The sequence below is a fragment of the Colletotrichum paranaense genome (assembly GCF_030867605.1).
Source record: "Colletotrichum paranaense strain IMI 384185 chromosome Unknown Scaffold_14.1, whole genome shotgun sequence".
NCBI classification, from domain to species: domain Eukaryota; kingdom Fungi; phylum Ascomycota; class Sordariomycetes; order Glomerellales; family Glomerellaceae; genus Colletotrichum; species Colletotrichum paranaense.
Window position 1 is genome coordinate 135,119 of NW_026848972.1, and position 10,972 is coordinate 146,090.

At 54.4% G+C, this 10,972-nt stretch overlaps 6 protein-coding genes across 6 annotated transcripts; 3 read left to right on the forward strand and 3 right to left on the reverse strand.

Annotated features, from left to right (window-relative positions):
• Window positions 1–649: 649 nt before the first annotated feature.
• On the reverse strand, window positions 650–1,743 carry CPAR01_13910 (uncharacterized protein; the record flags this gene model as incomplete). The annotated part of the gene is made up of 2 exons (XM_060498162.1): window positions 650–1,621; window positions 1,681–1,743. The coding sequence occupies 2 exons, from the start codon at window positions 1,741–1,743 to the stop codon at window positions 650–652; spliced, it is 1,035 nt and encodes a 344-aa protein (XP_060342896.1).
• A 492-nt stretch (window positions 1,744–2,235) lies between these two features.
• On the forward strand, window positions 2,236–3,627 carry CPAR01_13911 (uncharacterized protein; the record flags this gene model as incomplete). Its single annotated transcript, XM_060498163.1, has 2 exons — window positions 2,236–2,313; window positions 2,374–3,627. The coding sequence occupies 2 exons, from the start codon at window positions 2,236–2,238 to the stop codon at window positions 3,625–3,627; spliced, it is 1,332 nt and encodes a 443-aa protein (XP_060342897.1).
• Window positions 3,628–4,109: 482 nt separating this feature from the next.
• CPAR01_13912 (translationally-controlled tumor protein) lies at window positions 4,110–5,224 on the reverse strand (the record flags this gene model as incomplete). Its single annotated transcript, XM_060498164.1, has 5 exons — window positions 4,110–4,194; window positions 4,264–4,438; window positions 4,492–4,629; window positions 4,755–4,866; window positions 5,057–5,224. Coding segments are annotated over 5 exons (678 nt in total), but the record flags the coding sequence as incomplete, so codon positions are not given.
• Window positions 5,225–6,320: 1,096 nt separating this feature from the next.
• Window positions 6,321–6,703, forward strand: CPAR01_13913 (uncharacterized protein; the record flags this gene model as incomplete). The annotated part of the gene is made up of 2 exons (XM_060498165.1): window positions 6,321–6,389; window positions 6,527–6,703. 2 exons carry the CDS (start codon window positions 6,321–6,323, stop codon window positions 6,701–6,703), a joined length of 246 nt encoding a protein of 81 aa, XP_060342899.1.
• Window positions 6,704–6,721: 18 nt separating this feature from the next.
• On the reverse strand, window positions 6,722–6,895 carry CPAR01_13914 (uncharacterized protein; the record flags this gene model as incomplete). The annotated part of the gene is made up of 1 exon (XM_060498166.1): window positions 6,722–6,895. The coding sequence occupies one exon, from the start codon at window positions 6,893–6,895 to the stop codon at window positions 6,722–6,724; it is 174 nt and encodes a 57-aa protein (XP_060342900.1).
• Window positions 6,896–7,416: 521 nt separating this feature from the next.
• CPAR01_13915 (fatty acid hydroxylase superfamily protein) lies at window positions 7,417–8,652 on the forward strand (the record flags this gene model as incomplete). The annotated part of the gene is made up of 2 exons (XM_060498167.1): window positions 7,417–8,125; window positions 8,243–8,652. The coding sequence occupies 2 exons, from the start codon at window positions 7,417–7,419 to the stop codon at window positions 8,650–8,652; spliced, it is 1,119 nt and encodes a 372-aa protein (XP_060342901.1).
• Between the last annotated feature and the right edge of the window lie 2,320 nt (window positions 8,653–10,972).

A 10,972-nucleotide genomic window follows, 5' to 3' on the forward strand; every position in this document is an offset into this window, starting at 1 on the left:
GCCTAGAGCCTGAGTTTTCTCTTCTCTCCGTCTGTCCTTCCTCCTTGCCATCCTTCTCGGTTGAACCGCATCTTATTCCACGTATATTGAACCCAACAAGTTGTGATATGTCTCTGCTCATACCTCCAATGCTCTGCGTCCTTGCGAATCCTCTTCAGAAGAGACGCGGGGCCCTCCTGAAGCGATTTCGACATGAGAGAAGTCTGCATCATCGAGACATCTGTCGTCTGCTCTAGCCTAGCTAGTATTGGCAAGACACCATGGCCTTGATCCATGTGGATTCTCGTTCCCTGTCGATGCCCCAACGGTGACGGTATCCTAAATAGCTGCCCTGCAACTTTTCGTGCTTGGCTGAGTGAAGCAGCGAGCTTTACTTGCCTCAGGCACATCGAGTTTCTATCCTGCTATGGGTGTAGCAGGTGGCGCGGTCGAATTTGCCGCCTTCCCTTCAGTCCTCAACATTGATTGGGATCCGTCTGAGTGATAGCCCGCTGACGGGAAAGCGAGTGGTCGCTCTGCGCAAGAGCCAAATCGCCTGACCAGGCATCGCAGCTAAGATGACGACGGTGCCGTTGGGCATGCTCTGTGGGTGGCGAGCTTGTGAGTTCATTTCAATCTTCTCAAAGAAGTTGACATCCGAATAATCACTTCATGACTCGTCCATTGCGTCGACATCGGGCTGCTCAGTAGATTCCCCGGAACCTCCCCCGAGCGCGGCAACCACTTGCTCCAGCCCCTCCACCTCGCCCATGGCAAACTTCCTGCCCTCACCTTGCCACTCGCCATCGCGCACATCGCCATCCTTGCCGAGTTCTAGCCCACGCACATGCTCCAGATGCTTCCGCGTGGCCCCCTCGACATACTCCATTCTCTCTCGTCTCCAACTCTTTTGCTTCTCGGGGCCGTCCTCGGTGCTGGACGGGTCCTTAAGGTCAGGCATGATGTTACGCAGCGACGTCGATAACGCGCGCAGCGCCTGGAGTTGCGACATGTTGAAGGCGGTCGTGGTCGTTATAGGCGCTTTGAAATCCCCGTCTGCCAAGTCGCCCTTCTCCTGCAGGAACTGGAACGGCGCCCTGTCGTCGGACCCCTCAACCTTGACCTGTCCCACCAGCGAAGCCCTGGATCCGGCAGGCTTACCACCAATGACCCCTCGCAGCTTCACCAGTAGCGCCGCATTCTTTGCCTGCTCGGCGTGTAGCATCACGTTGAGCCGCTGGCTGGCCTGTAGCTTCCTTCTCAGCGCATCGAGGCTTTCCCTCGTCGGCGCGTCCTCGTGAGTGGCATTGAAGTCGAGACCGTCGTAATGGGCGAGGCGCATCCAGTTTCGCTGGCCCTGCTGAATGCTCAGAATATTCTTCATGACGTAAAGCTCAAACTTGTCGAAATTCTTGTCAATCGCGGCGCACAGTAGCGTCTCCAGCTTGTGGACGCCGTCGACGATCTCGAGCTTCGCCGTCTCCTCGACGTCGACAACCTCGTCCGCAGACCGTTTCTTCTGCTTCAGCGCCTTTTCGAACCCGAGCGCTTTCGGAGGCGCCTTCGAAAGACCCTGCTCGACGCGGTCGAGCGTCTTGTCGGCTACGGCGTTGACATTATTGATGATGCTGTCCAGGAGCGACTGAGAGGAGGTGTAAGTTCCGAGGCGTCGCGTAATTTCAGTGCCAATGGTAGACTTACAATTGGTGCGTATCCCAGATGTTCTGTCAAAAGTTCCACGTCAATTATCGTGCGCTGCGCCATCATGTTCAATCGGCTGACTGGTGGGCTTGTCAGGGAGAGGTTCGTGGTTAAGTGGGCGGACAAAGTGCCATATCCAAAGACGCGACGGACGCGACGGAAGTCAATATTTGGTAAGGCACATCGACCGAGGGGTCTGTTCCCCCGAGAATGGGGGAGGGGGAAAAAGGCCTGAATCGCAAGGCGTCCAGCGGGGGGCCACCCTCCCCCGAATTCCCAGTCCAGCGGCCCAGCACGGCGACACCCGTAATTTTAGCGATTTCGATAGCGGGTAACACTGCCACGCACCTCGGGCGACGTCACGCAGGAAACCAGGATGGAGCGCTGACAGAGAACCACCGCCGGGGACGACGCAATGCGAGCCTCCACCGGTGCTTTTTACATTAATTGCACAACCTGTCGTCGACAAAATCTCCCCTTTCCACACGCCAAGGGCACGAGTCAACAGCAACACTTCTTCCCCCTTTCCCTCTGTTCGACCCAGCCTCTGCAATAATGTCGTCGAACTTTGGAAATTTCATGAAGAATGGCTGGCACCCCGAGAAACCGGGCACCACCTTCAAGGGCCAAGTGGTATGTCACCGGGCGGGCGTCTCTGCAACTGCCACGGGAAACTGACCAGACACACGACAGAACGGCCTCTTGGGAAGGAAAACGGAGAGCGACAGAGAGGAGCGCGTCGCTAGACCCCTATCGTCCCTCACAGATCCCTCAACCTTTGCACCGCCGCCGAAGCGTGTCCCGGGAACAATTGCACCCCCGCCCCCGCCATCACGTTCCAACGCAACATCGCCTGGCGTACCACCGCCGCCGTACGACGACTCGAACCGATACCAGCAGCAACACGAGGAAGGTGTGGAGGAAGAAGCGGCACCGCCCAAGCCATGGCGCACAGATACCACAGGCCTCTCAACCGCCCATCTGCCGCCCCCGCCGGGAAGAAAGGATGGCGCCGACGGACGGACGCCGGTGCCGGGTCAAGCCGGTGCCGCACGGCCGCCGCCCCCGAGCTTACCACCGAGACTGCCGCCCAGAACACCCTCCGCTTCGTCGGTAGCTAGGCCGGCGTCGCCCGCATCAGCACCACCACCGGCGTCAAGCAGCGGCGGCGGATACCTGAACCAGAACGCGATGAACAGACTAGGAGCAGCAGGCGTATCTGTATCCGCACTAGGCATCGGAAAGTCCGCGCCCGCACCACCGGCCCGATCAAACGCCAGCAGCCCCGCGCCACCTCCGCGGGCCGGAGCCTTCTCACCGCCGCCGCCTCCGCCTACCACCAGCAGCAGCGCCAGCGGGGGCGGTCACATGAGCGAGTTGCAAAATAGATTCGCCAAGCTGGGCAAATCCGCCGTCACCAACCATCAGTCCTCCACCCCGCCGCCGACAGAAGGCACCACGACAGAGCAGAAGCAAGCCGCGCTGCGCACCGCAGCCGACTTCCACAAGAACCCGTCATCAGTCTCCGTCTCGGACGCCCGGTCCGCCGCGTCGACATTTAACAACTTTCGTCAGCGGCACGGCGAGCAGGTCAAGTCCGGGTACCAGAGCGCCAACAACTTTAACCAGAAATACGGCATCACGGAAAAGGCGGGAAACTATGCCGGAAAGGCAAAGAGCTTCTACAACGACCAGGTCGGACAGAAGCAGCAGGCCGGGGCTAATGCGGACACTACCACAACCACGGCACCTAGTCCGGCGCCGAGCCCGCTGTCACCTCCGCCTGGGCTGGTGAGCGCAGTCGGAAAGAAGAAGCCGCCTCCGCCGCCGCCTCCAAAGAAGAAGCCACAGCTGGCTGGAGCACCGGCACCACCGCCGGCGCCTTCGCCTCGGGACGACGATGATGCACCTCCTCCGATCCCCTTGGCAACCAAGCCGACGTTTTGAGCTGGGCAGGCTTTTTGGGGTGGTGTTGGTGGTGGATGAAGCTGGCTGGTGGGCATCACGTACGATTCCGAGGCTGAGTTGGTGCATGCATTTCCCTCTGCAGTCGGCCAATGCATTCTGCGGCGTTTTGTTAATGGTCGGACTACCTCACATTGCGGGGTAGTATCAAAATAAAAATCGAACCACTTTATGGGAGCATCACTTTCAAGTGTTCATATAAAATGAAGCTCGTCGAGCATGTATATAGGGCAAAAAAGTTGTTTCGTTCATATGATCATAAGCACGGCCGACGCCGGGTGTGCGCTTTTTATTTTTTTGCTTGCTACGGGGGCTTTTGAAGGGATATATGCCAAAGCAGATGGGTGGTACGCTATAGCAAAGGTGTTTTTCTTGTAAGACGTCAAATTCTTCGGTCTCCAAAACAAACACCGACAAAATCTCGAGAAAAAACAACAGGGAAAGAACTGATTCCGTGTCGAGATTTAAACCTTCATGCCCTCGAGGCCGTGCTGCCAGACGATGATGTAGGGGGTGACACCATCCTCGCGGTAGTTGAGGAGGACGACCCTGTCTACAGGTTAGCATCATTTGGGCGGGTCTGACGAGGGAGGTCTTGGAGAGGGAGGTTTTGCTTACATTCCATCGGGGTTCATCGACTCGCCAGTGTAGAACTCGAAGTCCTTGAAGTTGGGAAGGAGGGTCTCCTTGACGTACTTCTGGGCACCCTTCTCGAAGGCGGTGATCTTCTCGGCGGGGGCGTTCTTCTCCTGAAGGGCAGTCTTGACAGCCTTCATGTAGCCTAATTGCGGAGCTTGTTAGTACACCAATAATGCCTTTATTTATACATGAGATGGTTTCACACACCCTTGAGGTAGCCGAGGAAGCTCTTCTTGTCGAACTGGGTGGACTGGAGGCGGAAAGAGTGGACAATGTTGTTGACCTTGATCTCGGCGTCCTCAGTACCCTCGTCAGCCTCCTCGGCGGAGGCGTTGGCGCCGGTGTCTGTGCAAAAGTCGCTTCTGTCAGAATGTTGTTTTTTCTAATGTATGTCTCGATGTGCTTGGGAAGCGCGCGGGGTAAGCGCCCAGCGGGGAGGGGTGACATGGGCGGATGGGTGGTTCACGAACCGACGCTGACGGCGCCCTCGGTGATCATGGCGCAGTCGGCCTCGAAGACAATGCCATCGATGTCCTTGAGGTCGTAGGAGTCCGAGATGATCTCGTCTCCGGTAATGATGTCCTGTATCGCAGTTGTTCGGTCAGCATATTGAAAATGATCCTCATCTTCAAAACATCAACATTTTTTCAAACCCCCCGGCCGTCCCATGGCGGGGGATTTCCGAAGGAGGGGTAAAAACAGCTATGCCTGGCTGCACAAGTCGTCCACAGTCCTCGAGAGAAGTGGTCTGGCAATGATAAAATAGACGTACCTTGTAGATAATCATCTTGGCGGTTTGTCTGAGGTGTCGAGGAGGTGAGGTATTGGCGAGACGGGAAGTTTGTTGTCTGGGTCTGGAGAAGTAGGAGGAACGAGCAGAAAGGAGAGGGGTCGCTTTTGAAGGGCGAAAAGTGTTCGCAAAATTGGCAAGTGGGAGGGACTGTGTTTGGTGGGGTTTTCTGAGCTAGTCTTGATTTGGGTTGGCGGCAAAAAAAAAGCCAGGCGGGTTCCTGTATCCGTATCCAAAGGCGGTTAGTGCTCAAGCCTTTGATCACCGCCAGATCCCTAACATCATGGCGGGTTGCCCGAAGGGCGAGAACACTGAAGGTGCGGGACGTGGGACCAGAGCCTGAAGAGATATCAACCCGATGAGGTTCGCCTTTCAAGGTATCCTGCGACAGTATGGTATTTTACCGTTTTTTATCCGTATCTCATCATTCAGGTGAAGATATAGTGAAGCAATCAATTTCACTGGGCTTCAGATGCAATGAGCATCTTTAAGCCTGTGGCATTTTCTCAGCCAAGACCGGATGATCTGGGGCATGTAGTGTTGATTTTGGCGAGGTGAACTGGATGTCTTACCTAAGCCGTGGATTGAATCGAGCCCTTGACGGCGCCGCTGCCGCTGGAGGGCCTTTTACGATTCCCACCGCAGGTCGTGGCTTAATGGGATTGAAGCTGGGATAGCCTCAACTACGTTCTGCGGCTGGTCGAGAGCGGTGAGCCCGGCCCAGACTCACACCAACCAGTTCTTCCGGGTCACATGAACACTCCTGACGTGTAACATCGTCTGGTGTTTTATGATGAGCCCGACACATGGATTGGGAGTGGGATGGCATTCATGATCAGGGACCGCCCTTGAGACAAAACAATGAAGTTGATCCTCCTTTGTCAGCACTCCTCGTCACCTTTCATCATCCTCTCATTCTTCACTCGTCCTTCTTGTTGTTTTGGTCTCACTGATAGGCTTTCTGTACTGCTGTTGAATCATCTGGAAAGAAAGAAAAAAAAAAGGGGGGCGCTTATTCGAGCCCATAGTGGGCGCATCATGCTCGTGAAATTGCCTTACGGTTTTACCTAAGCCCCCTCTCTTGGAGACAACACCATCTGGCGCTTGGCACTCGATCGCATCGCGGTAACACGGGCTTACTTAAGCTACCGAAGCGTCCGCGTGTTTACGGCATCGACAGGGGAGGGCCCGGTGGCCTGACACGGCAGCGTAGCAAGCCGCACATGGTTAAAGAGGTGATGACAGCATGGGCAAGCCCGCAGAGCCCGCCGCAATTTACGCGACCAAACCCGTGACGGGTACTCGAGGCAAGTCCGTCCGTGATGAGAAGGGTTTGAATTACAAGCCCACGAAGAAGATTTGATACAAGAAAGGCATCGCGTTTGACGTATTGTTGACGATTCACTAACCGGATACCGCGGCCGTGGATATAGACTATTACCACAATGGTAGTCAGGTACAACTGACCAGGTCGAAAGGCCGAGGAGACAAGTGAACAGTTGTGGTTCGATCTGTGGCAAAAGCCGGGAGACGGTCGAAAGGCGAGAGGCCCGCGCCTTTTCACAAGCGAGATTGATAAAAGCGCATCATTCCTGGGCCTGGGAACCCGGCGCGGCGACGCCTGCGTAAGGATACCTACCTTAGTACCTAGAGTACGGATATTTGCAAGAGATCTACTACTGCGTGCTCCGTAGAGGGAGAAAAAATTGCCCCGTCGTCGCCGCTAATCAGACTCAACTGGGTATCCGTACAATCCACAGACCAAAGGTACCCAGATAAACTCCATTTGTATCTGCTATCTGGCGCATTGAAGCACCGCATGCACCGGGCGCGCAAGTCACTCCAGTCAGCGAATACTTGCAACATTTTGGGCGCGTTGCGAACAAGGGCCAATGCTAGTCCAAGCTAGTGAAACCTCGAACCAACTCGCCACCAGTCTCCCGACGTCCTCTTACTCACTACCAAACTACCTACTACGCATACTACTAATTACAGCTCGCCCTGCTGCTGCTGCTGCTCTGCTCCGTCTCAGCCCTGTGCTTCGCTCTCTGCTTTGACATCCTCCACCCTACCACCATCCACCCACCTACCTGCCACAGGCAACCCCCAAGGATTGGCATCTCATATATCCAACTTCCGTCCGCTCCTTACAAACCGCCTCATCCGCCACACGAACCCGTCATTCCCTACTTTATTCTTTCAATCTGCGTTCCTCCGATTCTTCGCCTTGAGACGCACGCGAGCATACATCTCAATCCTCCTCTGACCGACGCAATCGCTAATCCCACCACATCCGAATCGACCGAGCAAACGAGAGAAACCGCCGAACCTGAAAAACCGCCATGGTAAACGAAACCATCCCACCCACGATGGCGGCAAACTTCACGTCGACCGTCGGCGACCTCCCGCCTCTGCCGGAATACACCCTCAAGCCCTATGCCGACCTCATTCCCGGCCTGCCCGACGTCTACCTGCGCATCTTCCTGCCCATCGTCGTCTACTGGATCCTGTCCCTCTTCTTCCACGTCATTGACGTCTACGATGTCTGGCCGCAGTACCGCCTGCACACCCCCGAAGAGATCACCAAGCGCAACCACGTTTCCCGCTACGAGGTCGCCCGCGACGTCCTCCTCCAGCAGCTCATCCAGGTCGGCATGTCCGTCTTCCTCGAGTACATTGACGAGGAGCAATTCACGGGCAAGGAGAACTATGACGTCGCCGTCTGGGCCACCCGCGTCCGCGTCGCCCAGCGCGCCCTGCCCACCATCCTCGGCCTGCTCGGCCTCAACGCCGCTTCCCTTGCAAAGAACATGTCCGCAACGCACCCCTTCATTGCCGGTGCGCTCGCCGGCGGTCACTACCCCTTCCTCACTACCGAGCTCGACGGATCACACGCCGTCGTCCCCGTCTTCGCCGCCTGGGAACTGCTCGTCGCAAAGGCAATCTACTGGCTCGTCATTCCTGGATTCCAGCTCTTCGCCGCCATCTCTATCCTTGACACATGGCAGTACTTCCTCCACCGTCTTATGCACGTAAACAAGTGGATGTACAGTAAGTTATGACCCAAATTCTCCCCCGACCTCTCGGGACTCCGACTCGGCCGAATGGCTCCCGGGGTATTTCGGCGCAAAGGTGGCAAACAGCTCAACTAACACAACAACCTCCTAGCGACATTCCACTCGAGACATCACCGTCTCTACGTCCCCTACGCCTATGGAGCCCTCTACAACCACCCGTTTGAGGGCTTCCTGCTCGACACCCTCGGCGCGGGCATCGGCTTTCTCCTCACCGGCATGAGCGCGAGGCAGGGACTTCTGTTCTTCTGCCTGTCCACCGTCAAGACCGTCGACGACCACTGCGGCTACGCGCTGCCCTGGGACCCCCTCCAGCACATCACGAGCAACAACGCCGCCTACCACGACATCCACCACCAGACGTGGGGCATCAAGACCAACTTCTCTCAGCCCTTCTTCATCTTCTGGGACCGCGCCCTCGATACGCGGTACAAGGGCGACAGGCAAAACCGGTTGCTGGCGTCAAAGGGCAAGGGAGCCGCGGTGGCGGCCAAGTCCGAATAAAAGGGTCCCTCGGCGATATGAAATCACAACAAAACAAAACACATATAATACAACTTGCTCCCTTTTTTTCGATTCTGTAAAACAACCCAACCTGCCCCGATACCACAATGCCAAATCAGTCAGAAAAGAAAAAGAAGAAAAAAGTCGAGACCGGTTTCTGGATTCGCACATACAATACCTGTGGGAAGGAAAAGCCTGGTTCTTGCACGCAGTAACACAACAAGCCACCACTTTATACAATTAACTACAATTAGGGATAGCATTGGGAATGAGGCGTTTTCTTTTCAAATCATGTCGAAACAATGGCACACGTTCGATTAAAGGGTTGAGGAGCAGGTCGTCCTTTTTTTCTGTTTCCTGTTTCAAGTATTGTGACCAACGAAGAGAAAGACTGGCCTGGAAATTTGTATTTTTTTTGTTCTTCTCAACTGTACACACACTCGCAAGCATGTGAGGTTTACTGTTTACCAACCCAATCCCCCCCTTTCTTTTTTTTTTTTTTTTTTTTTTTTTAAAAACAAGGCTTTTGGGGCTTTCAAGGCTTGTGTCCGCCCGCCGATATCCTTTGAGATGGGGAGGGAAATTGTAAGGGCAACGAAGAATAGGAGGAGCTGGGGAGGGTGAGGGATGAGGGATGAGGGAAGAGGAGGGGGGACGAAACACACAAAGATAACCCGGTTACAACTACATTGACTAATGGAAAGACTATAATAATTCCTTATCCTCGTTCCTAGGGGGTTTAGATGATGAATCCCTTGAGATCTTTCATGCTTTCATGCTCTCATCTCTGAAGCGTGTACTCAGCAACCTTTTTCTGTAGACGCAGTATATGTCTTGACAGGGTGAGATTTGCATACACCATATCTCAGTTGAATTGGCGTCCACATGTTGTATTTTGTTACCCAGAGAAGCAAAAGAGTTAACCGCAGGACGTTTCCTAGCGATTCCATGTCACTACGGGGATATTCATCCTCCTCTCACATACCTTAGGTACACACCTTCAACATGTAAGCGACAGCACCACTCTATAATTGGCGACGTGCGGCGTCTCAAACGTAGATGTAGACGGGACACAGGTACCTTATGTATAGGTACTCATATGCAGGACGTTGGAACTATTCGACATTTCGTACATGTTACATATAACCCGCAGGCAGCAGCAGCAGCAGCATCAGCTTTGCAGCATGCAGTCACAGAATAGGTACCATCAATGTGTTTGTAGTTCATCGGAGTTGGAGAGACATGTAACTTCCGAACGAGGGGTGATTCAGTTCTCGGTCGTCCGAACGCTTGGGGCATTATTTCTCTGACTGTCTGTCTTGAGGCCTGCTTACACTGCTTACGCTGTTTGCCTGTTTGCTTGTCTCTACTGCTGCTGCACTAGACGACCCCTGATTTGACTGGATCTGTATCTTCCTGATTGAGCGTGCAAATTCGCCCCCTTGGTTGATGAGTTACCCATGGCATGAATACTCTCTACCAGTCCACCTCACGTATATTCCCACGGGCCTTGAAGTTACAATCCTTCATAGGCTCCAGAATACTCGTAGGTTCTCCACGGGAAGCAGCGTCCGTTGTAGATGACGGCCGAACGGGTATGACTGTGCCTTTAACACCCCATCATTGGAGTGCCGAGATGGGCAGCCTTGAGTGGCGAGCAAGTTACCACAAGTGACGCCATAGTGGGCGGCTTCTCTCCTTTTTTATACATTTTGGTTACTAGTAAATCTGGCGACAGGGCGATGTAGCTTTTGGGATCCTCCACCTGAGGTTAGGTACCTCGCTGCACTTACATGACGGGCCTCGAGATCACAGGAAGGTCGTGGGTCCGAGCCGGCTTTCTCTCCCAACTTTTTTCTTCACATTTTTTAGAATGGACTGGCGTTCCTCTCTAATCATAATGTTTAATGAACATTGCGTCAAAACATATGACTTCTCGCCAAGTTGCAACTCCATATCGTCCTACGATTACGACGGCCAACTTTGTACCTTGCTTTGTATGAAGAATAGTCTCTCATTGCACCGCCACGCCTGGATCAGGATCATCCGACAATCTGTTTCCTCCTGGTAACCTGGAAGGATTCTACCCGTTCGTGCAATGATATTTGGAAACAGAACAGAACAACTCACAATAAACGGGATGCGCGCACCTACACACATGCGCACACGCGCGCACATTGAAACGGGCGGCGAACTGGAGACACCAGACCGTGCCACGAAACAAAGGCATGGGAGACACCCGGGAGACTATCTCTCCCACTCACTCAACACTCGAACTCAGTGCGCGTTTGGAAAAAGACCATTATTTTTGTCATGATCA